This window comes from Asterias amurensis, chromosome 20 (assembly GCF_032118995.1).
Source record: "Asterias amurensis chromosome 20, ASM3211899v1".
In the NCBI taxonomy this organism is placed as follows: Eukaryota; Metazoa; Echinodermata; class Asteroidea; order Forcipulatida; family Asteriidae; genus Asterias; species Asterias amurensis.
The window spans coordinates 8574364-8601032 of NC_092667.1; the positions used below are offsets into that span (position 1 = coordinate 8574364).

The 26669-nt window shown below is 36.2% G+C and overlaps 1 protein-coding gene across 1 annotated transcript in view; it reads right to left on the reverse strand.

Annotated features, from left to right (window-relative positions):
- Nucleotides 1–76: 76 nt before the first annotated feature.
- LOC139952406 (transient receptor potential cation channel subfamily A member 1-like) overlaps nucleotides 77–26669 on the reverse strand; it is a 45291-nt gene continuing 18698 nt past the window's right edge. The window contains exons 7-26 of the mRNA XM_071951523.1: nucleotides 26480–26613; nucleotides 25769–25817; nucleotides 24805–25011; nucleotides 24143–24306; nucleotides 23004–23168; nucleotides 21670–21784; nucleotides 21267–21433; nucleotides 19704–19788; nucleotides 18126–18185; nucleotides 17499–17594; nucleotides 16511–16581; nucleotides 15465–15633; nucleotides 15142–15222; nucleotides 13312–13493; nucleotides 11914–12043; nucleotides 10833–11030; nucleotides 10171–10353; nucleotides 9281–9426; nucleotides 8716–8850; nucleotides 77–7782 (exon numbers count right to left, since the gene is read on the reverse strand). Coding sequence (XP_071807624.1) covers nucleotides 7689–7782; nucleotides 8716–8850; nucleotides 9281–9426; nucleotides 10171–10353; nucleotides 10833–11030; nucleotides 11914–12043; nucleotides 13312–13493; nucleotides 15142–15222; nucleotides 15465–15633; nucleotides 16511–16581; nucleotides 17499–17594; nucleotides 18126–18185; nucleotides 19704–19788; nucleotides 21267–21433; nucleotides 21670–21784; nucleotides 23004–23168; nucleotides 24143–24306; nucleotides 24805–25011; nucleotides 25769–25817; nucleotides 26480–26613 — 2631 coding nt within the window. The 3' untranslated portion in view covers nucleotides 77–7688. The remainder of the gene's footprint in view (nucleotides 7783–8715; nucleotides 8851–9280; nucleotides 9427–10170; nucleotides 10354–10832; nucleotides 11031–11913; nucleotides 12044–13311; nucleotides 13494–15141; nucleotides 15223–15464; nucleotides 15634–16510; nucleotides 16582–17498; nucleotides 17595–18125; nucleotides 18186–19703; nucleotides 19789–21266; nucleotides 21434–21669; nucleotides 21785–23003; nucleotides 23169–24142; nucleotides 24307–24804; nucleotides 25012–25768; nucleotides 25818–26479; nucleotides 26614–26669) is intronic.

The window sequence follows — 26669 nt, forward strand, 5'->3', positions numbered from 1 at the left end:
CACGCAATTTCGAGGCAAACTTGTGTGGATCATTGTATTCTACTTTTAAAACATCTTTCCAACCACATGCATTTTATTAAAAAAACGGTTACAAACGCTTTTGTTTTGACCAACTCGTCCGATCCAAGGCAACGTGTTCCTTTAAGTCTGAGAAATGTAACTGTCATACGTTTCTTAGATTGTGTATACCATCTTCGGATCATTCTTCATGAGTAACCACTTCCAGATTTGCAGCGATATCTCAAAAACAGCAACCACCTTTTGGAATGAAATGTTCACTAATGAAAACGAAAATTAGACTTTCATGTTTTAGGGATTTCCCGGGAGTATTATTTTGGGGGAAGGTGTACGTTTGGTATAGTCTTCAAATTAAATAGTACTGACTTGGTTAACAGCAGCTTTCGATAGTTTCTTTTTTGAGAATCACTGCACTTCGTATAGTAGTGTGGTTATGGTGAAGATATAAGTTTGTATCCCACAATATTTGAGTCTGAGAAATGTAACTGTCATACGTTTCTTAGATTGTGTATACCATCTTCGGATCATTCTTCCTGAGTAACCACTTCCAGATTTGCAGCGATATCTCAAAAACAGCTACCACCTTTTGTAATGAAATGTTCACAGGTTAATTTTGTTGAACATAATAATTACATTTATACAGGATCAAAACCATTCCAAAAACAAACGGTAAACTTTAACTCTCGTGCGTGGTTGGTGCTTTTGGGGCGTTTCCCTGAGATCCACCACTGTGTTTTCAGCAACAGACATACAGATGAAACGTGTATGATCCCGTGTAAAACGCGGCTGCAAGAGGGCACATCAAAATAAATAATGGCATTAATGGATTCTATATTTTACAACAAACATTAAATTTTGATTTTCATTTTGTGAGCTCTGTCTATCTTATGAGCCACTTGAGGTGCAGCCATTTTGAATGTACATCGGTTTTTGAATCCCAACCCCCCGGCTTAGGCTCTTTCTGTTTGATGTTGCACCCTGCTCCAAACTGATGACGGAGCCTAAAGCCAGAGCCGGGTCCAAAGCCAATGTGTGGAAAATGCCCCTGATTTGCAAATCACTTGTGCTTATTAACAGGACCGGAGCGAAATTGTAACTCTCTTGTCTGTGAGAGGTGTCAGTTTCGATCTTTTGGGAGTGAAAGTCAACCTGTGTCACTCTATTTGAGTGAAATTGGAACGAATTTCACTCTAAATCGAGTTGAAGTACCCGCCTCCTTCACTCTAAAAAAGAGGTGTGTTTTTTTTAACTACAAAAAAAGTGGTTTCATTCTTTTACAATAAGAGATACGATGGTAGAACAATGAAAGGAGTTCATTGGTTTTGCAATATTAGATTTTAACAAGATGTATAAAAATTATATTAAATACACTTTTAATAAACTGTTACAAACTTATACTTTATTGGTTGGAATGAACAAACGTAAAATACTTTTAAAATAAAACTAAACAATTATAGGCTGGCATTATTGTGTCTGGTGTGTATTTCATTCTGAATTATAATTTACCCACTCAGTTTCCTCTATATACGAGCTTGACATTACAAACTTGTACACTTTGTTTTCCATGAACTTGCTGTTGAAACAACAAAACAAAAACACAAATTATATCTTCTGCCACGTAAATTTAGGGAATGGGTTTCGAAAATGTATCTCAGTGACTGACTTATTATGAGCTATAGCATTGAAATAACACTGGTAAAAATTAAAACAAATGATATGCTATGGCAATTATATCAAATTAATAGCAATCGATATATTCTGCGCTGTAGTATTATTAAATAGCTATATCAAATAGATAGCAATGATATACACTATATAGCTGTATAGCATAAATACATCATTGACAGCAAATGATAAAGCTATGCATTGATATGAAATTTATAGCAATTGAAAAGAAAGATATAAGTAAAGCATAAATAGCGATTGCTATAAGCGATATAACTTTATCATTGGTAGAATTATAAACTCAAATATTGATATACGCGTCAAATGTTTACGAAAATGAAAAATTCATCAACACGTTGACTTTCTTAAAGCTACATCTGTCCAATAGACCCTTCCCATGAAATATGTAAACTGCACATAGCGCGTGCGCACTAACGTTTTGGTTGGTAACATGAGGGAACATCGCGCTGTTTTGTACACGACTAATGGCTGCGTGACGCAGACGCGATCGCGCGTCTGCTCAGTGCACAACTCCATACGCCTTTCTTAATATTTACGCATGAGGTACGTCACAATGCTAACTCAAAACGAGGCGATGGGCGCAGCCACTGCAAGCGATGGGGAACGTGCGCCCATAGCCTCATTTTGGGTAAGAATTATGACGTCATGCATAAGTAATAAGAGAGGCGTATGGCGTTTGCCAACCAACAGGGTATGTACGCATGCGTGAATGTAATAAGCATATTTCATGGGAAGGGTCCATTGCATTTAGTCATAACTGTACCATGTAGGGCCTACTTTACTAATTTGAATCAATAAGTTTTGCTCATAACACATACAATTTAAAATTTATACAATATTGCTACATTTTATTTATTTTTTACTTAACAGAAAAGTAAAATACTAAGATAATTAAACTTTTGTATTCAAAATATTTTGTTATGAGAAATATTATAACGGATTGGTGACTTAGGCTCCTTTAGGTTCGTCACGTCTTTCAGGTACTTTCTTCGACTTCCAACTAGCTGGAAAAATTGTTGGGATGGCGTCATGTCTTAGAAAAGAACTTTTCCCTTCATGTCAAAATGTGTGATGTATTCCGGATTCTCGGAACACTACGGCTCGAAGTGTTTGCTGCACAGCGCTGGAAAAGACGTCGGACCGGACCACTTTGCAAACTGACCCCATCTTTAGTTGTTTTGCTGCATCCAGCAGCAATACACCTGCAGCCGATTTTACGAGAGTGTGCGTAACTTGCGCCATGTCGTAAAGTTACGCCACGTAAATGTTGCACAGCTACGCCATTTCCTTAAGTTGCATTTCACGAAACTAGTTTTAGCTGCGCAACGTTTTATTTATTACCTCGCGGACGAGGCTAACATCATTTTCAACGACTGTTGCCTGACACAGTTATAAAAAAGCAACGCAGCGGCCATTTTAAATCACAACCGCAAAATGGAAAATTACGTTAAACTAAGGGCCATTAGTATGGGCTACTTTTCAACAATGAATTGTAAGTTACAAATAAATTGGCTAGACAACTCTAAGTTAGAAACACAAATCAAAAGATAAAGTTTACCAATATTATCTCAAACAAGTTGGTCAATTTCTCGGGGATCTTAACCTTTACTGTTACTATAACAAATTTCTTTAACAACTTTAAATCCTTTCAACTTAATTAATCAACATGCGACCACTGTTACTCTCCAAATATTTGGGTGAAATTCTTTTGAAGTGTTGAAAAGACTAACTTTGTGGTAGATTACCATTATGTTTCATCTTCTGAAATTTAAACTTAGTTAATATCTTCTTGTAGTTTCGAAAAAGTTCTTCATAATTTTATATTTTAATTTAAGTTTATGATTATAGTGGGGTGGGGCCTTGAATTTGTTTTTATTTTTACAGTGGTCACTGGACGACTTAAAAATCAATAAACTTTTATCTATTTTGCGGCAGAAAATAAAGGAAGGTTTATAGATTAAACTAAATTTAATTTAAGAACGCATTTACATTAATTTATTTGGACCTGTCTGTTTCATATGAAAGTATTTATTTTGTTTTGTTTTATGGGAGGTTTAATAAAGTTTATAATGGAAATGCGAACAATTCGGGGTTGATTTGTGGGTGGGGTGTTGATCGGAACCGATGGGTTCATGGTTGACAAATAAATAATGCAAGACGAAAGATTAGTGTTTACTAAAAATTGTACTTATGGTGGAGACAACCAAGGATCACTGGTCGTTTTAATAAGGCATACCCCAAAAAATGTGGCCGATATTATTTCATTAACGTGTGGTTAAAGTAAAACGTACTTGTAAAGCAATGGCTGATGATTTTATGTTTGTTTTGTTTCGCTAAACGAAACAAGGTAGTATGTTCGGCACTGAACCAATCGTCGTCACTGCCGAAGGAATAACGTTGGCTAAAACCCGCACAAAACCCGCACAAAACCCGTGCCGGATTTTACGAAAGCAGTGCTTAGCTTAATTGAGCCACTGTCATACAATCTCTGTCCGTTTTACTCTGTCGATAGGCCTATAACGCTACGTTAATGTTGCGCAGTTGCGCCACTTCCTTAAGTTGCATTTCACGAAACTTGTCTTAGCTGCGCAACGTTTTAATTAATGACAAACACCGCGAACGAGGCTTATATCATTATTTCAACGACTGTTGCCTGAAACCGCTAGAAAAAAACTTCACAGCGGCCATTTTAAAACACGATCTTTTTTACACGGAAAACAACATACAAATGTTACACACAGTGAAGTTTCAACGGACGAAGGAATTGTCGGGACAAAATGGCTCCACTTTAACCACTGATCTACGATTTTGTATAGGTAAGTTTGTGATTAACAGTATCAGACACTCGCTTTTCAGGTTATTTCGAACAGAAAAAGGTATAAAGATGTACAAACACTGACGACGAAAAGACGTGTGGATGTTCAACAGTTTTAAAACCTCGTTTTACTGTGACCTTCGCTGGAAGGTTACGGATGTAACGTGCATAAACATACATATTTTTGGGACTACTGAGTAGAAGAAGTGTACAAAATAGTAACCATGGAGGTAGATGAAATACGGGATTCCGAACTACGGTCGTAGTGTCGATCGGTGATCAACACAAACTACTCAACATGGTACATTTTTTAAACTTCGGCAGCTTCGTCAACTATCCATAATGATGGTACATTGTGTACAATTTCAACCATGGTAGGGTTTGGTTTTTTCAAATAGCTTAACTGATGCTGCTGTCACAATTTGATTTTCCCCCCTTTTACAATTTTCTTGAAACATGATATATAAATCTATTTATTTTACACTTTTTTGTGAAGATGCTATGTTATTGAAAATGGGGCTTTATGAAAAAACGCTCTATAAACCCCAAGCTTTATTTGTCGACGATTATTTACTGACATTATAACCTTTTTAAAAACATGCCTTTTTTACTTCTTGTTCTTCTCATTATTATAGAATCAACAACGACAGGGAGTGACCCACAAGAAACGTATTACATGTCAACAACAACACACAATGAAACGTGAAGAGTGATCATGTCGTGTCTACTGTTCCTCTGATGTTTAAACAATAACAACAGCAAATCCTTTCAACTAAAATAAATTTAATGAAAACCATTCTCTCCAAATATTTTGTGAAATTCTTTTGAAATGTTTAGAAGACAAACTGTGTGACTACCATTATTTGTCATCTTCTGACAGCTAAATTTAGTTAATATCTTCATGTAGTTAAAAACAATCTTGATCAGTTTTACAATACAATTTGTTTGTGTATTTTTTGGTGCGTGGGGTATGGGTCTTGAATTATGTTACAGTGGTTACTGAAAGATAAATAAAATAATAAGCCGTGTAGTATTTTGCTGCAATAAATAAGACAATGTTTATAAATGAAAATAAACTTAATTGAAAAATGCATGAACTAATTTGTTTCGACTTGTCTGTCTTGTATGAAAGTATTTGATTTGTTTTAATATGGGAGGATAAAGTTTTTAATGGAAACAAAATCTACTGTGATTTGTGGATATGGGACTGTTGATCGGAACCGATGAGTTCATAATTGACAAACAATACTACGAGTGACGAAAGTGTTTACTGAAATTGTATTTATGGTGGCAATTCTAATCAACAGTCACTGGTTTCAAGGACCCCTAAAATCTTGGCCGATTTTACCGTATTTTTTTCCTTCAAAAACGTGTGGGGTTTATTTCAAAGCAAAACATTTTTTGTCTTGTGTCCGCTTAAAAAAAGAATGAAATATATTTCGGAAAACACTGAACCGTCGTCGCTGCCCCGGGAATAGCGAAGCTAACCCACGCAAAATACGGTGGATGGAAAATGTTCAACTTGCGCAATAAAATACTGACTTGCGCCATCAAAATCGAGGGCGTAAGTTGCGACATTTTTGTAGCGCAACTTTCAGGTTTGCGTCACTTTTAGACGTGGCGTAACTTTTGTGAAATCGGCGAAACTCGGCCAAATAATTTGTGGCGCAACTTGCGCCATAAACGTTGCGCAAGTGGATTTACGCAGTTGCGTAAAGTTTCGTGAAATCGGCTGCAGTTGTACCGATGGCAGTTTACTTGCGCACTTGCGCCATCAAAGTCGAGTGCGTAAGTTGCGCCATTTTTGTGGCGCAACTTTCAGACTTGCGCCACTTATAGCGTGACGTAACTTTCGTGAAATCGGTGGAACTCGACAATAATTTGTGGTGCAATCACGCCATAAATGTTGCGCAAGTGGACTTACGCAGTTGTGTAAAGTTTCGTGAAATCGGCTGCTGGTCGACATTGCAGAAAAAATGCAAGTAAAAAAACTTTTTCTTCGAAACGTACAAACTCACGACTAGGACTTGCATGTACTTGCACGTACGTGTGTCAGATATTCCGACCGAGGCAAAGTCAGCCTCGATTGACGTCACAAAAGGGGTAGGCGGAGTCACCCCCAAACAACTTTATTTATTTTTTAAACATGTTAATCGTTACAAACAATTACTCAAAAAGTTATTTTAGTGTTCAAAAAGATATACTCTAATGTATGAAGGGGAAAAAAATATGTTTCCAGGTGACTTTAAGCTAATGGGGTACACGTATTATAAAGTATACATACCACGACTTCATTCGAAAATGGAGAGAAAAAACACGATTAATTTAGAGCACTCCAGTGTATAGACCTACTTGTAAAGAACAACTTAGCTAATCGATTGCGCAATTATTACCTTTTCATTATTCTAAAGATATTATATATAATCATATAATTTAATCTTTATGTACAGACATATAATATGACGGTAATAATCTATAACTGTTTTTACGGGGCTGGTATAATAACTATTAAAATATCTTGACCTGAAGGAATGGGCAACAATTTTTAGGAACCTCATCCCCTGAATGAAATACTTAAACAAACTCACTTCCTACCAATTTATATTGAGGCTCTATATGTAGGCATAGTCACAAAATTGATGGTATAGATTAATTTGAAAGATTAACGATTTATAATGTCGGACACATTCAACATAACTATTTAACGTACGTCAGATAACATTACCTGTACCATAATAACAGCTTAACTATTAACTACAATTTAAATTTATATTTTCCAAATCAAGCTGAATTTCTAAATAAAATGTTGCTGCAAGTACGAAATGGGTGCACTTTAAACGAGTATTTTTAACGGTTAAGTTTTAATTGATACCTTTTTGTTAGCAAAACAATTTTCGTGTGTTGTATTTATTTTACTGGCAATTTGTCGATTTTTTGTTATTTTTGTTCTTCAAATAATCAAAGAAAAGTACTGTCGTATATAATGTAGGCTATAGCGCCTAGCTATACAGTTAACCAACCCTGAAAGCTCACAGTAAATTTATGTCCAATAAATATACCACAATTTCATCCAATTAATGTTTAACAAACATATGTAAATTGTGGGTGTTTTCTCCCTCGGCCCATTGATTTCAACCATTGCAATGACATCTTTGTGCAACCATGTAAATTATACCGATTTTCCCGGGTCTCCAGTAGCCGATGCTGATTTGATACGTGGCTGGTTCCTTTGAGCGGCGCATACCACTTGGCGGAAGTCAAATCTGAAAATAAACAACAGATCTTGATTATTAATTATTGACAATTCTTGTTGGATAGCATAAAGTGGCAGTCAGTCATTGTGATATCTCCATTTAATACACTATATATTGTGATACGTTACGCCGACTTAGGACACGCCTACCCTTATCGTGAATCCTATTAATCCTATCTTGAAGCTGAATATGTAGGCAGATATGACATGCATGGGAAAACCAGCCGACTCATATAAAAAACTTAATCGAACGAGGTTCAGTGTCGGGTAAATCTATTGGTGGCGCACTAAAAACCACATTAACATCATGATATTGACGGATTACACTTGCAAATATGTTGTTAACTAGTCCAACACTGTGATATCCATGAGCTTGTGCTGACATTGACATTAATACTGGAACTACTTTACCAACAATGCGTTCACAGTCCGTTGTAGGTTTTCAAAGCCAAATTAAACAACAACAAACTTTCATTTTTAACACCACTGTCATTCCATTGCGTTTAAACCAGCATCAATGAGTCAAAAGTAATTTCATTTCGCCAGTTAAGCATTCACTGGTCACATCATTCGGTTTCAATGGGGCGAAATATTCATTCAATTTCGCAAAAGTCAGCAGCAAGAGCTGGTCAACCACTCAATTTCATCAAAGGTAAATAGTTTTAGTAGAAAAATTCAACCTAAGAATGTTCAAAATATTAATTTGTATGACTATAAATTAAACAGAATGACTAAAACAAATCTGAATGGGGAAAAAGGGAAATCATATGTGCACGAAAAACGAAATTAAGTGCATTAATAGCTATAAACAAGATCTTAGTTTGAGTGGATAAGGGGAAATGCGTGATGTTGAATGCGTGTGGTAAGAAAATTGAATGAATTTTTGTTGAAATTGGCCGGGAAAATCTATAATGATATTTTCAATCCCAGTAATAGAGCTAACCTTGGGTTTGCTACACCACCCGCTGAGGGCGATACACCCTCATCTTGGTCAGCTTCTGTGTTGATGTCCATCTTCTGCATAATCAGACGCAAGATGTCAGACTGCTTTTCCAGTTGACTTGACAATGACGTCATCCTGGAAACGTGTGAAATATACCGAGTTTTTAAGACTGGTGTCACATTGGCTGTCAAGTTTAAACATTAATTAGCTTTTGACTTTATCAAATTTATTTGATCGGCAACGGAAGCTTTTTGAAAATCCCAAAACTAATAGTGTCACGTCAGTCCATTATAAAATAGTTCAAGGTCACACCGATCTGTAACAGACTATTTTTTTTTTACTGTGTGTTTGCACGAAACAATCAAGCATGGACTTGTATGTTATAGATATGGTGGAGACTTTTTTGTAGCCACCTGACCAAATTAGTTGGCGGTACTGGTTTGTTCCCCAAAAGAACAGTATTTTACCATTAGTTTCCAATACTTTTCAGAGTAACCGAGATACCCGGTAATTCTTCTGACACCATCGTCCCCCAAAGCTCCCAATGCTGTTCAATTTGACTTACTTCTTCGTGATTGATGTCATTTCTGTGTTCTTATTGTTGTTGTCCTTCTGGATTGGTAGTCCCTTGACACACGACATCATCTGATCACCTGACTTACTTGTCTTATCACACTTGCCGTTTCGAACCTCCTTCCAAAGTTTTCTTGCCTGGATAAAAATCACAACGTATAATGATTCAAAACAGAGTGCAATTATTGATCTCAATGAAAGAGTTGATAAGCTTCGACCATGCAGCTTCGGAGATAATAACATTGAAGCCGAAGCTGGTGTCATTGACGTCTTGGGACGCGATCGTCTGTTAATCTAGATTTTGAAACATTAGATGCTTGAAAATGCTCTATGTTATGCAAAAAGACAGCACCTTTTAAAGAAGATGGCCATAGTCATAAACTAAACCAAAACTCAGCTGAGTGATTAAGAGACTACTTATGGTTGCCAAAATTTGAGCTCACTCTGCATGAATTTTTTATACAATCAACGGGATATGACTTTGATATTATTTAACTATTGGTTCAATGAAATTGATTCAATCAATACATATTTCAATTTCTGAAGATGAATTACCGCAAACCATTCCTCTCCCTATTGAAAATATATTGGAAATGCTATAAATATTCAATAGAAGTGTACATCTGTATTACAACTGATTCTACTGCGAAATTTATCACAAAATTGGATACCTAAATTATTGTATAAAGTTTAGCTCTGTTTTTTTCTGTATAGTTGAGAATTATTGATTAACTTCAATTTTCTTTTTTCCATGGCTTTTCTGCCCTCTCAGTATTTCTGTACCTAAGGTGAATAATTATTACGGGTTTAAATGTAAAAAATTCCTTCGAAAAAAAACAAATAATTTTAATTACTAATAGGAAAGTCATTCTTATTACTTACTTTGGATCGTTTTATTTTGCATCTGATGTTAGAAAAGTTAACCACGTAGTCTTTGTTGACGTACTCCAGAATTCTGGCGGGAATCTTGCCTTCCATTTCCGTATAGAGCTCAACCTGCTTAGCAAGATTCTTCAGCTTAGCGTCTTGCTGGACACTTGCAATATCACCAACTGCTAGACCAATCTGGCGGGGTGCAAGTTGTTAAGGGATCGGGTGAATGTATGGTAGGCCTACATGTTTTTGTTTGGATTAGTTTTTTCATTTCTTTAGTTCTCATTATTTCAACATCTTAAAAAAACAAAAACATCAATATCAACCACAAGGAAACTGACTGGGTAAAAAAAGGATTTTGGGATTGAATGAAGACACATTGACTTGAGTCGGATTCGAACCAACTGGGCTATCTAGCCCTATATTGGCGTCGTCCCTACTTTGTCAATATCTTTGTTCGGGTTGCCAATCAGAAGCCATACAACCGTTAACTGCCGTGTAGCCAGGGATCACACCCAAATTACGATACAACCTGGGAACATGCAGCCAAGAGAATCACCTTGAGGGGATACGACATTTTGTTTCAGATATCAGCCACAGGTCAGTTTCCCTGTTTGTTTGTTTTTTGTTTTGTTTTGTGTTGTTTGTTAATCAGGGATGGAATTGCTTACCATTAGATTCATCAGAATGATAGTCAGGAATATGAGGAGCAAAGCAAGAAAGAAGTAGGTTGTCTCAGGGTACGGCATGGTTTGATCATCAGAGTCCTTTGCCGGGTAAACAAAAGAATTAATGAAGTCTATCTCTGCCAACGTCATCGCAAACACACGGAAAATAGAGATCGGTACCGACTCAAACGCTTTGTTTTCCTGCAAACAAAAAATGTGTATAATGGAGTTTAGTTACAACAGTTCGTCTAAGGTCAAATATCATCTTAGACAGCTCCAACCTTCCCAATGCAATTCGAAGAGTTTTCGTATTGCTGCTCCACTGTTTCTTTTCTAAAGAATTCTAAAGTGTATCACACTACAGTCACCCACACTGGGAGTTTTGGAAAACCCCAACTTTAAAGGTTCAAATGTTATTGTTTTTGGAGATCTTAGAAAGATTGGTTTAATGTTTCAGGCCTTGCATTTAAATGACTTCCAACTTCAAGCATTTAGGGAATGCCTGGCCGAAAAAATATCCCTATGTTAAAAACAAAAGTAATGTTGTTTCTTAAAACAATATCTTAACTATTTCTCAGCGTTAATTATTAAACGCTCTCTAGGGGTTTTAGATGGTCCAAATGTTGCATCTGAAGACAAATATTTCTTAGCATTAATAGGTAGCTGTATGGTTTTTTTATTTAGTCTGGTTCCTCTGAAGGTCACAATCTTTAAAGGAACACGTTGCCTTGGGTTGGTCGAGTTGGTCTCTGAAAAGCATTTGTAACCGGTTTTTTTTAAATGCATATGGGTAGAAAGATGTTGTAAAAGTAGAATACAATGATCCACACAAACATGCCTCGCCATTTATGGGAGTCAAATGTTTGACTCCCATGACTCCCTTAAATGGCCGACCGCGTTAGTTCGCACAGTAAAAGGAAAACCACGCAATTTCGAGGCACACTTGTGTGGATCATTGTATTCTACTTTTAAAACATCTTTCCAACCATATGCATTTTTTTTTTAAATGGTTTCAAACGCTTTTTATACTGCCAACTCGTCCGATCCAAGGCAACGTGTTCCTTTATTGGTTATTAATTCTTACCTCATCCTTCAGCAAGACGAAGAAAGCCATGGCAAAGGCAATGATGAGACCTAAGAACACTGCCAGAACTTGTACCAGAGTAGTGAGTATGACTTGAAACATCACAACGTAGATACCAATCACTCCGATCCTTAAAACAAAAATTAGCAAACAAAAATTACTTAACCATAATAATAAAATATTATAAATTTATAGTTCTTTTAAAGCGCATTTAACAATAACGCCTGAATGCTCTTTACATTAATAGTGCCCTGGTCATTGGCAAAGAACATTCCTCGAGTTCAAACTTTTCTCCCCTTGAAATGTACTGCGTATTAGATGGAATCTAAGAACCAAACGAGATCCTTTGATATCAATCGTGGAACCAAACAATACCCTTCGATATCAATCATAGAACCAAACAAAACCCATCGATATCAATCATAGAACGGAATGAAACCCTCTGATATCAATCGTAGAACCAAACGATACCCTCTGATATCAATCGTAGAACCAAACGATACCCTCTGATATCAATTGTAGAACCAAACAATACCCTCTGATATCAATCATAGAACCAAATGAAACCCTCTGATATCAATCGTAGAACCAAACAATACCCTTTAATATCAATCGTAGAATCAAACAATACCCTCTGATACTAATCGTGAAACCAAACGATACCCTCTGATATCAATTGTAGACCCAAACAATACCCTCTGATATCAATCGTAAAACCAAACAATACCCTTCGATATCAATCGTAGAACCAAACAATACCCTCTGATATCAATCGTAGAACCAAACGATACCCTCTGATATCAATCCTAGAACCAGGCGATACCCTCTGATATCAATCGTAGAACCAAACAATACCCTTCGATATCAATCGTAGAACCAAACAATACCCTTCAATATCAATTGTAGAACCAAACAAAACCGTTCGATACTAATCGTAGAACCAAGCGATACCCTCTGATATCAATCGTAGAACCAAACAATACCCTTCGATATCAATCGTAAAACCAAACAATACCCTTCAATATCAATTGTAGAACCAAACAAAACCGTTCGATACAATCGTAGAACCAAGCAATACCCTCTGATATCAATCGTAGAACCAAACAAACCCATGTGTTATCATTCGTAGAACCAAACAATACTTTTGTATATCAACCGTAGAACCAAACAAACCCATGTGTTATCATTCGTAGAACCAAACAATACTTTTTTATTTCAACCGTAGAATCAAACAGTTCCCATTGCTGTTAACCATAGAACTAAACTTGTATTGTTTATCGTGAGTTTTTCTGCTTTTTCTTTTCCCGCTTATGTTCATGAATTTTTTCAGGTTTTTTACCCCTTTCAGAAACGGTTCTTAATCAAGTTCATAAAAAACAATGTTAGGACGAACATTACCTTTGTTCTAAGAGGAGCATAACAAACCAGCCTAGGAATGCGGCGAAAGCTCCACTCTGCCGTTGCATGTCACTCATGTCATTGAAATCACTACCCAGTAAAAATGGAACAACAAACAACAGAGTGGACGTGTACAAACCCCACTCCAGATAGTTGTTCCAGTCTGTAAAGTACCTAAATCGCTTTAACAACAAAAGAAAAAGAGAAAGCAAATAAATCTTTACCAATCGCAGTAACTTTGGTTTTGTTTCAGATTATATTTTCCCAATAATAATAATAATAATAATAATAATAATAATAATAATAATAATAATAATAATAATAATAATAATAATAATAATAATAATAATAATAATAATAATAATAATAATAATAATAATAATAATAATAATAATAATAATAATAATAATAATAATAATAATAATAATAATAATAATAATAATAATAATAATAATAATAATAATAATAATAATAATAATAATAATAATAATAATAATAATAATAATAATAACAATAACAATAACAATAACAATAACAATAACAATAACAATAACAATAACAATAACAATAACAATAACAATAACAATAACAATAACAATAACAATAACAATAACAATAACAATAACAATAACAATAACAATAACAATAATAATAATAATAATAATAATAATAATAATAATAATAATAATAATAATAATATTAATATTAATAATAATAATAATAATAATAATAATAATAATAATAATAATAATAATAATAATAATAATAATAATAATAATAATAATAATAATAATAATAATAATAATAATAATAATAATAATAATAATAATAATAATAATAATAATAATAATAATAATAATAATAATAATAATAATAATAATAATAATAATAATAATAATAATAATAATAATAATAATAATAATAATAATAAAAGTGTTGATGTTTTTGACCGAAAAGGTATTTATGAATGGGAATCAAAGTGTGTTGAATCGGTTTTCAACTAGTGGTTTAAACCCGCCGAGGCCTGGTTCTTGATCATTTACCTCGACTTCGTCCCGGTAAAATTATCAAGAACCATGGCTCGTTGGGTTTAAACCACTAGTTGAAAACCTCTTCACCACACATTGATTCTCTTATTTAGCGCCATCTATCAAAAAAAGAAAGGAAAAAAGGGAAAAAAACATTATACAAAGAAAAGGATCAAAAGAGTGCCTTATTTGGAAACAAATAGGGCCCAGGATGAAGCTGTGCGACTGCCGATTGGTAACTATAGTAATAAAAGGGAGACAGTTTTTTCTTTATTCCACCAAAAATTGTTAAGATTCATATTCATTCAATCATTCATTTTTATTTTAAAAACAAACTGGCAGCACGAAGCTGAATAATGTGGCATTACAAGGGGAAAAAAAATGATAAAAATTGCACAGATAAAAGACATAAAATTGCACCACCACGGGGTACATTATAAAAAAAGACTATGTTGCGCCTTGATTGCCGATAAACACTTCACATTAAATAATTGTAGGGTGCCTATCACACAACGTCAACAAATAGAGAGGAGTATCAATAAATAAACCACCATGGATCTGATTGGAGATATTGTAAATGATTTGTGATTGAACAAAAGAATTCAATGATATTACCCACGACTTCCGGTTTAACGTGCCGGCACTCTGAGCTATCTACAACCATGTAGTTGGGGGGTCTCTCTGTTTTGTAAATACCTTTGTTCTGGAGGTCGTTGGTTCAAATCCCGCTTAACTATTGTTTTCCTTTGTTCAACCCCAAATCAAATACAAAAGGAATCTACATACAGGAATTTATGTATACCTCATGGCTCATCTGCGCAAACTCTTTCAGGACGCTCAAAACGCAAAAGACAATCGCAATGTACACAAAAATCGTCATCATCTGTAAGAATAGATAAGTTAATTGCAGAATGTTAAGATCGTGTAAAACACTCCCTTTGTTGGGTCTGTCACTCTGCTTCTCGGTCAGAAAATGACGCAAAAACCATACTTCAGACATGCATACTTTAAGGCATTGGACATGTTTGGTAAATTGTCAACTAGTATTCTAAGTTGATGTATCACAACACATAATAATGGTTTGGACCATATTGGTCCCGGAAGTTTGAAATACGCAATACTTACACATTCCATTGTCGGGTTGGGTTCATCAGTCGCCTCCATGGTAACATTACTCGTAGTCTCATTAGCATGTTTAATAGAGGAGCAGTTGATTGCAAGGAAGGTCAGGCATGCAAGGAAAGCTAAGTAGATGGTCATACCTGTCCAGTGGATGAGCAGTCCGTAGGACTTCCTAATCAAGATGGAATCAAATGGCAATTGTGAGACTTTAAAACTATTCAACTATGGTTGAGTAAATAATAGCAGGGTTGCACCACCAGGGCCCAATTTTATAACATAATAACAGGCATTTGCGGAGCAGTCTTACACAGGGTACCAGGGCGCTTTCGTAGAGCTACTAAAAGACACTGGACACTATTGGTAATAGTCAAAAACCAGTCTTCTCACTTGGTGTATCTACACATATGCTTGAAATAACAAACCTGTGAAAATTTGAACTCAATTGGTCGTCGAAGTTGCGAGATAATAATGAAAGAAAGAATACCTTGGCACACGAAGTTGTGTGCTTTCAGATGCTTGATTTCGAGACCTCAAATTCTAAATCTGAGGTCTCGAAATCAAATTCGCGGATAATTACTTCTTCCTCGAAAACTACGTCACTTCAGAGGGGGGCGTTTCTCACAATGTTTTATACTATCAACAGCTCCCTATTACTCATTACCAAAAAAGGTTTTATTTTAATAATTATTTTGAGTAATTACCAATAGTGTCCACTGCCTCTTATTTATAACTATATTTATTTACTTGTAATCAATTGTCCTGTAATTTTGTTGTTGTACAAATATAATGGAAATAAAACAAACAAACACGATGATTGGCGGCAAATTCAAAATTGCAATTCACAGCTTAACGTATCGTTAACACACTTTTGGCCTTGATTAATACTTCATAAAAATTGCAGTCAGCGGTGTTTTCTTCTTTTTGCATTGCTCTTAATTATACAGTGAGTGGATGGCCACGTCGCGATAGTAGAGCGACGGAGAACAACAACATACGAAGATATAACTAATGTTGCTAATAATATCTTATGGTTTTTAATTATTAATTACCATTTGTGGTTGAGATACTCTAAGCAGACTGGGTGGGACAGTATACCCATTTGATCATGCTCAACCGCCATCTGCGTGTAAGAGAAACATTTGTATTTTATAACTTCAAGATGGTAATTGGGTTTTTTGTCAAATAAAAGGCGAGTAAAACAAGATGGCTTAACAAGATAAATTCCGCTAAGACGTATATGCGAAAGAGTTGTTAATGGTAGTTGTAAGGTGCTCTTAATATTGTAGACATTATATTATTCTTCAGAAGACGATCAGAGCATACTGATCGAAACGTCGAGTTGAACCAATTCAGAACCACCCCAACTCATTAGAGATAGTCATTACATGGTGTTACCGCAAACATTTCTATATGATATTATTCTGACCAAGTAAACATCACATTATACAGGTTAATGACTATGATACACTTAAAGGAACACGTTGCCTTGGATCGGACGAGTTGGTCTATATAAAGTCTTTTTAAATGCATATGGTTGGAAAGATGTTTTAGAAGTAGAATACAATGAACTAACACGGTCGGCCATGTATGGGAGTCAAAAATTTGACTCCCATGCATAAATGGCCGACCGTTTTAGACGACGAGGTAAAAGGAAAACGTGCGATTTTGAGGCATGTTTGTGTGGATCATTGTATTCTACTTTTACAACATCTTTCTACTCATATGCAATTTATAACAAACGGTTACAAACGCTTTTCAAAGACCAACTCAACCGATCCAAGGCAACGTGTTCCTTTAACATTTTCTATTTATATAGAATAAAGAAATTTGTACTAATTTTAGAGAAACTAAGCAAGAAATGCACTGCTTTGCACGGCTTTTTTTCAGCCCATGGTGAAAAACGGCTAATACGTATGGAAATTATATGCATATGCCCCCCTGACGTCTGGTGGCTATAGTCCCCATAGCTTGACACGAAACACAAAGTACACACACTGCAGCCTAACGAGACAAACATGTTAAATACAGGAAACTTACATTAAGTGCACACAGTGGGTTCGTAGGGAAACCATCTTTCTTATTCTTAATGCGCTCTTCAAGGGGCAACTGCAGAAACTTGAATTCATACAGAACCTGTAAATGAAGATATATAAGCAAGTAGTTTTCTTTATGTTAGATCTTGTAATAATTTGTTATTGGCACTGGACAATTTTGGTAATTACTCAAAATAACTTTTAGCATAAAAAACTCAGCTGATGTCTCGAAATCAAGGCATCTAAAGTCACAAGATTTTTTTCTCTCGCAACTTCGACGACCGAGTTCAAATTTTCAAGGGTTTGTTATTTTATGCACATGTTGAGATACACCACGTGAGCCAGTGCCTTTAGGCAGGACTACACACGATATTTTAGGTAAACCATGATCAGGTTTACAAACAGTAGAGTATTTATGGTAACAAAAACAAAATCACTGCCCATGTGATGTAACAACAGCGGGGTTCACATAAACTGTAATCATTTAAACCTTGCCTCCTTGTAAGTTATGTTTTAAGTTGTGGGGTTAGCAAAATACTTGGACGGGGTTTGAACGTGCAACCTCTGGCTTAACGTGCCGGTGTGCTAGGCAAATATATCCGCCATCTTTTATAAGAATGAGTCTTCTTACCCAGTAGTCCGGGCTAGTAGGGGTATCGGCCGATGTGGTCACACTGCGATCCAACATTTTCTGCAAAACAATGTAAAAACTAATAAGCATTTGTTTTTTTTGCTTTTTGAAGAAATTAAATACGCATAATATACACTTTATTGTTATAAAAATGTGCATAACTCATAACAAAACATAGCTTACTTCAATATACATTGCACAACTTGTCGAGTGTACATGCTACGATAGTTCCAACTCATAGGGCATTCTTTTACAATAAACCATTCATTTTATTTATTTCCCATTCAACTCATTTCGACTATATCGAAAAAGGAAGGACAATTTGTTCTCTCATAAATGTGAATTCAAACTGCCACCAATGACCAATTTCATATAGCTGCTGATTTTGTGCCAGTTTCCATTTGATAGGGCAGCTATCAGGAAGCGCACGAAAAGGCATGCTAACCTTTCGGTGCTTACTATATGAAAATGATGTGACGTAACCATGTAGTAAGCACGCAAGCTGGCCGCCTATTTTTTGCTAACTTGTGAAGCGTGCTTACTCTTAAGCACATTTCTGCTAATGTTAGCGTGAATACTTGCTTACCGTTCAAAGGGTGTACTTTTGTAGGACAAAAAACACAATGTTCACAGATTTACATTAAACCTACACTTGCTGAGGCGCTGTAGTTTTTGAGAAATGAGTAAAACAATGTAATGAGAGTAATTTTCGTCTCAGTGATCATGAGACCAAAATTATTTTAGCATGTAGAAACGTATTTGTATGACAGTGTTTTACTAATTTCTCAAAAAACTACAGCACCTCAGCAACTAACATGTTAAGGTACGATTTCTACTATCATTATCTTCAAACGGTGTAAGTTTATTGTAAATCTGTGGACATTGTGTTTTGATTTACAAAAAGTACCCAAATCCTTTAAGCAGCGCTATTAAAAAAGTTCAGTGACAAAGACGGTTACAAAGTTCCATAGATTTAGTCCCATGTCACACGAGCCACTTTACAGGCAGCCAGTTCCAGGCAATCTCGAAGAAGAAAAGGAATTCACATTTCTCGTGGGGTTCGTAGGAAGCTGATTGACAAAATATTCATGCGCAGCCAAAGTAGTCTGGTATAAAATACACTGCAGTTGGTTGCCTCCAAACTGCCTGTAAAAGTTGCCTCATGTAACAAGGCCTTAAAGCCATTGGACACTTTCGGGAAAAGAAAAAAAAAAGCTCACAGATTTACAAATAACTTACAGGGTTTACAGAAGAAAATGATGAAAGACTTCTCTTGAAATATTATTCCATGAAATGCTTTACTTTTTGAGAAAAAAATTAAAACAATATCAATTCTCGATATCGAGAATTATGGATTTATTTTAAACACATGTCATGACACGACGAAACGTGCGGAAACAAGGGTGGGTTTTCCCGTTATTTTCTCCCGACTCTCCCGACCAATTTAGCCTTAATTTTCACGGGTTTGTTATTTTATATACATAAGATGTGATACACGAAGTGTGGGCCTTGGACAATACTGTTTACCGAAAGTGTCCAATGGCTTTAAGGCTGCAAACAGGAAATACATTGACTTACCTTAAAAACAAGCGGCATTTTACCAATGAGTTTGCGCAGTGCCTCTCGGTCTGATCTTACAAACATAGCAAATGCTTCCTCTCCTCTGAAAACAATCGAATGGATACAAAGAGAACCAACAACGGTAAACTTCAAAACCTGAACATTATGTTACTGCGCGTTTAAAGGCTTTGCTGTAGTTGGACCTTTCAGTCCAATTGGTTGGTAAGTTGCTTGCAACAGCTGTTTTAGCTTCTCACTTAAAGGCAGTGGACACTATTGGTAATTGTCAAAGACTAGCCTTCACAGTTAATGTATCACAACATATGCATAAAATAACTAACTTGTGAAAATTTGAGCTCAATCGGTCATCAAAGTTGCGAGATAATAATGAAAGAAGAAAACACCCTTGTCACACGAAGTTGTGTGCGTTTGGATGGTTGATTTCGAGACCTCAAGTTCTAAACCTGAGGTCTCGAAATCAAATTCGTGGAAAACTACTTCTTTCTCCAAAACTATGGCACTTCAGAGGGAGCTGTTTCTCACAATGTTTTATACCACCAACCTCTCCCCATTACTCGTCACCAAGAAAGGTTTTATGCTAATAATTATTTTGAGTAATTACCAATAGTGTCCACTGCCTTTAAATATAAATACAATTTTTTCAATGAGAAAAACACATTGAAGAAAATGTGAGGCAGATATATAGATAAAATGCACCATACAGTATTAATTACTGTGGTGGTATCTTATCAACTGTATTTTCCATTTCTGCAAGTATCCATGCAGTTGGTGAGTGCTGTTAAAATGGTTGGTACGCATAGATCTGTACGTACACATATCTCAGTACAGAGTACATATAAAGACGCATCTAAACTAAACATCGGTATAAACCCATCACAAATTCTTGCTTCAATCTGCAAAGCAGAAGTTATTACAGGCAAAACTTTGTCACAGACTACAGATATCTGTGGTTTCATCATCAAAGCTTTATTCAAGTTCAGTTACATTTTTCCAGAAAGAAAAGGGATATCAGTCAAATTAATAATTGTGTCATTCATTTTGGTTGTTACCGACTTTTACCGATGTGTGTTAGAACTATACGTTCAGTACTTACTCGAGTTCTGTGAAAAAAAAGATCACAGGTGGGATTCGAACCCACGACCTTTGCAATTCTAGAGCAGTGTCAAACCAACTAATATATTGTGTCATTTTAAATTTTACAGTTTACTAATTACGGATTCCCAGGAATTGACGCTGTAGTAGAATTTGTCAACATATAATTCTGCTCCAGAATATTTTATTGAGTATTTTGAACATTGACTGTTGAATTCTTTTTTGTAATAGTGTTTAGGTATTCTTTTATACTGAGATATTTATTACCAGGTGCTTGGGAATAATCACATCTGTTTGATAACATGGTGGTTTTTTAGGGGGATTAGGGTTTGTTTTTACCTTTCTACTTCACTGGTCTACTCCTGGTGTAGATTTTTGTATTGTCCGAAGATTCAAAATAAATAAATATATAAAAAAACAAATCAATAAAGAAGTAAAGCAACTCTGTGATGCATCACAATATCCAACCTGTCATGTGACATAATAGCCATGGCAACGTCTTCATTATTACACCCTATCACGACCGACATGAGTCCCAGTTTGTCATTATTCAGAATAAGATCTGCTCCCGCTGTCAGCAAGAAGTCCACGGAGGATGGCTGGTTCTCTTTAGCCGCTAACTGCATTGCAGTGTCCTGAGTTAAATATAAGAAGACACATTACAGGATTTGCTTATCCCCCAAAAAATTACAAGTTCATCTCAACACCAATCATTCAGAGAGCTGTTATTGCCTGCAAATCGAGGTAATTGTGGGAAACAAAGATCACCTTTGCTTTTATGTTGTTAAAAACAATCTTTAAAAAAAAAATATGAATGTGCAAACAAGCCCTGAAAATCATATAAACTGTTTTGTTATTGTTTCCTACTTACCCCATTGTCGTCTACTTGATCCAGTAGATATCTATGTGTACTTAGCAATGTCTGAATAGAGTCCAAGTAACCACCCATTGCAGCTAGATGTAGTGGAGTACGGCCTTTATAATCCCTAATATAGTCATAAAGACAAAACAGTATAACGGTAAGAAATTCCAATGGTAAACTTAATTTATCTTGAAATGTCCTTTGCGAAAAGTTCATAAAATGAAGTAAAAAGACAACATCATTTCAATACTTACATGTAGTGTAGCAATGACTGTCTACACTTCCATAGAGAATGTTATTCATTTTAACACATTGGAGGTACACCCACTTTGAGGGTTTGATACCTTTCTATGTTTTTATAGCTTGGTGTTCAGTCAAAAACATCGCTCTGCCTTTGCGGTTTGTAAAAGCACAATTAATAGAATTCTCCAATATGATTTGAGGCATTGCATGGTGAGGTGTCAATATAAATTTGGTTTGCAGTAACACCTTGTGTGTATTATATTTGGTTAGCGGTAACACCATGTGTATATTATATTTGGTTTGCGGTAACACCATGTGTATACTATATTTGGTTTGCGGTAACACCATGTGTATATTATATTTGGTTAGCGGTAACACCATGTGTGTATTACATTTGGTTTGCGGTAACACCATGTGTGTATTATATTTGGTAAGCGGTAACACCATGTGTGTATTATATTTGGTTAGCGGTAACACCATGTGTGTATTATATTTGGTTAGCGGTAACACCATGTGTGTATTATATTTGGTTTGCGGTAACACCATATGTGTATTATATTTGGTTTGCGGTAACACCATGTGTGTATTACATTTGGTTTGCGGTAACACCATGTGTGTATTACATTTGGTTTGCGATAACACCATGTGTGTATTACATTTGGTTTGCGGTAACACCACGTGTGTATTACATTTGGTTTGCGGTAACACCATGTGTGTATTACATTTGGTTAGCGGTAACACCATGTGTGTATTACATTTGGTTTGCGGTAACACCACGTGTGTATAACAGAAACCTCCCTTTAGACAGATTAGTCCCAGTCTATCTCTCATATTATTGTGGAACGAAAGTTAGGCTGTATCCGAATTGGCGTCTACATCTTCGGCTACGGCTGTTGCTAAGTGTGTTGCTATGGACGTATTTACCTTAACGCATGGTGACGCGGACAGTAGCCCTAACACTAACATCAAACTTTTTTTTTCGTGACTTGGGTGTAAAGAGACAAATTCACCCAAACCATATAGTGTCCTTAGTATTGTGTCCACCATACCTCATAATGATTTTTATGCATGGTGGCTTTAAGTTCTGTAAACCTTCATACCGGTGAAGTAGAGCTCCTCGCAGTATCAGCATTGAAATGACCTTGCTGTGGCCGCTCAATGATGCGATGTGTAGAGCAGTCATACCTGCCCCATCAACATCATTGATAATGTTGGGTCCAATGGAGCTATCAAGTAACCGTCTACAGGAGTTATAACGCCCATACCTGGTTCGGGTAAACGGAGGGAAAGTCAATAAAAAAGACCAGAGTGAAATCGAGAAACAACGAACAAGAAAAGCACATAGGAAAACAAATCACATTCTTTTTCGTGTGAATGTACGAGATTATGAAACTCAAAGTGGCCAATCTCCTAAGCGCAAAGGTACCCTATGCGGTTCAGTTCCCGAATGCTGGAGATTGTGGGTTCGATTCCTACTAATCACACTTTACAAGAGACTTAGTGCTCGCTTGATCTTGACCTTAGCTCATACAATAGTACTAATAATAGGCACTTTTATAGCGCCGGTATCCGCCGCAAGCGGCGCTCATGGCGCTGCTCTACAAAAGAACAACCTGCAAGCAATGAAAGTAGCACCGGCTTAGCCAATGGGAACATTCAGAAGACCAAAACGGTATTAGTGTCCCAACCTTTTGTCTTTAAAACAGACCATCTATATTTAAGTAAAGTATTATATGTTGTGCATATACAATTACATTCGTTTCATTTACATGTCTGCTTGTTGATTCGTTGGTTATGTGGTTTGGTGTTCCAAACTACCTGAAAACTAACATATCCATATAATGTAGGGACTTCAAACACTATGTGGACTTACACACCTCCACACATTTTTGGATAATAACTTTTATAATGTCCAGTAGAACAAATAAAATGACAGATCTGCGTGTTTTTGTAAGGGTATAGGTGAGATATAATAATAATAAAATAATATAATATTATCGAAGTCTTATATAGCGCACGTATCTGCCAAACAAGGTACTCAAGGCGCCGAGTATATACAAACTTTCAGAAAGAGAGTGGAATCAGTGTTATTTTGAATGGGAACGTCAGCTAGAATTGGCAACTGCCAAGAGAGTTAATTGTGAGAATTAATAATAATAATAATAATTTACATTTATATAGCGCATTATATGAATTAACATCTCTATGCGCTTTACAATACAACAAATTACAAACTGACCTTGCGGCAAAGTGTAATGGTGATTGTTTCTGGTTGTTCTTGAGATTGACGGTTGCTCCAAGTTCGATCAGGCTTTGCAGAGACTGGATGTTACCGTCCCGTGTGGCGTAGTGAATGGGCGTACATCCTGAAGAGTCTACGTTGTTCAAGAGAACGTGTATAGCCTGCATTGAGAAGTAAACATCAAGTTTGTTTAGGAGGTGCAGCCATAATCTTCAACCACATTCAAGTAAATAAACCAGAGGCAGAAAGTGGGGTTTTTATCCGAGGGGTAACATTGCAGACAAATTTGGCTTCTTGCAGATGCAAACCCCCGGGACCTGGCAGCCGATTTCACGACACGCTAGGATTAATCCTAACTCGAGTAAAGACGAGTAACTCGTCCTAACTTAGGATGGGTTCAAAGCGTCCTACGTCTTTGGATACGGAAATGAACCAGTCCAAAGTCCTAAGATTAATCCTAAGTTGGGAAGAGTTTGGTGAAATCGACGGCAGAGATGGTTTAATTTAAGTAATGAATACATTTAAAACGTTCAAGGTAGTGTATACACAATGAGCGTGAACATTCAATTAGGTGGATAGCCGCGCAGTGTCTTGATAACATGCCAAGTGTTACTAATGTCTACTTGTTTTTCTCTTTCTTTGTATTCTTAAAGACGTGCCTTTTCACTTGCCACCAATCCATATGCCTTGAGGTTCTTTCCACTTTGCACAGCCAGATGAAGAATATTCCTATTAGAGCAATCTAGGAGGTTACAGTCGGCACCGTACTTGCCGATTAACAGCTTGGCAGTGTTGAAACTACCCCGGGAAACAGCGCGGAGAAGCGGGCTGCAACCTGTCTTATCCACGCTGTCAACGTCGGCTCCCTGCATATAATTGAAACATTTCAAAATTGATGACTGATATCTTGTAACTTTCATTGAAAAACTTCATCGTTTATATCTTTCGTCATCTTTGTTACGTTCCCTGAGTAATTATGTATTCAAAATATTTCCTGATGTATTCAAAATGATGATGTATTAGAGGTATAGGTGTAGGCCTACCACCCATCTCGACAACTGTTTCTCACAAGGCGTAAGATTGGGCATATTTGGTACTTAAAACCGGTATTCTCACTTGGTGTGTCCCAAAACATGCATAAAATAACAAATCTGTGAAATTGGGTCATCGAAGTTACAACAGAAGAATGAAAAAAAGGCTTCGGCCTTTTAATATTAGAGCGGGGAAAAAAACATCCTCAAAAAATATAGGCTACTTTTTTTACTTCGAAGGGAGCCGTTTCTCATCAACAGCTCTCCGTTGCTCGTTACCAACACGTTTTTATGCTAACAATTATTTTGGAATAGTTACCAATAAGGGTTCAGTGCCTTGAGGCTATACCCTGTCTGGCAACCATGCCCAGTGAGAGGGAGGTGACCACCCACATATCCTGAATCAATGTCAAGAGTCTCCTCACTCAGTTTGAGAGACGTGATATGAGCCATCGTGTCTTTGATCTCGACCGTAAGTCGGAGTATGATGATATCGAATTTTCGACTTTCATGCAGTTCAAGAAACTGCTCCCATTGCTTCAAACAACTTGAGAAAGGAATCGAATCACCGACTTTTACCGATTGCTCTTACCTTTTCAATTAGGAAATCAGCAACGTCAACATGATCAAACATGGCCGCCCTGCGGATGATAAACAAAACATCGCTTTACTTATTTCTGCATAATAAAATCAACATCCATGCTCTGTGACGAATGGTTATGCTGTTTTTGAGGGGACGTCTTATTTTTATGATGTATTTGGACTTGGCCAATCATAACCATACTTGCCAGTTTTAAATAACATTATTTTGGTCAAAAACTAGCTTTACATTTCTATACTCAGCCTAATAAAGAAGTGGGCTTTCCGATTCCCGTCTTCATTCGGCAATCATCTGTTTTTGGAATCACTATGGACTGTGCATGTTTTACGTGTATTTTAATATCTTTTGGAGTAAATTGCTTTGTAATTAAATGAGATAAAAACAAAACATGCTCATTGCGCAGGGTCACAAAATGGTTTATCGACATTAATTTTAGTTTTACCTTACACCGATATTTGTTGGCACTGTATACTCAGTACTTTCTCGAGTTATGTGAAAACAATTCACATGACAGGCTTAATACAATAGAGTAACCGTCCAACCAAATTATTTGGGACATCGTAATTTATTCGGGACATCATAATTAATTGCATCATAATTAATTGGTTGCCCAAATTACGCAACAGGCCCGTGCCCTTTTCCCATGTCCCTTCATCGATCGCCATGACGGAATGCTGCGGTCATGGTTAATAACACACTTACCTGTGTAATGGCGTCATTAGTTCTACGTCACAGTTACTGAGTGTTGTATCACTGCCCGGTGGACTAAGAAGAAGTTTAACCAACGGGAGCGATCCTTGAGAAGCGGCGAGATGAAGGGGAGTCGAATCATCTTCCTATTGTGGAAATACAAAGAGAAATGCAACAGATATTTTTGACCAAAAAATTATAC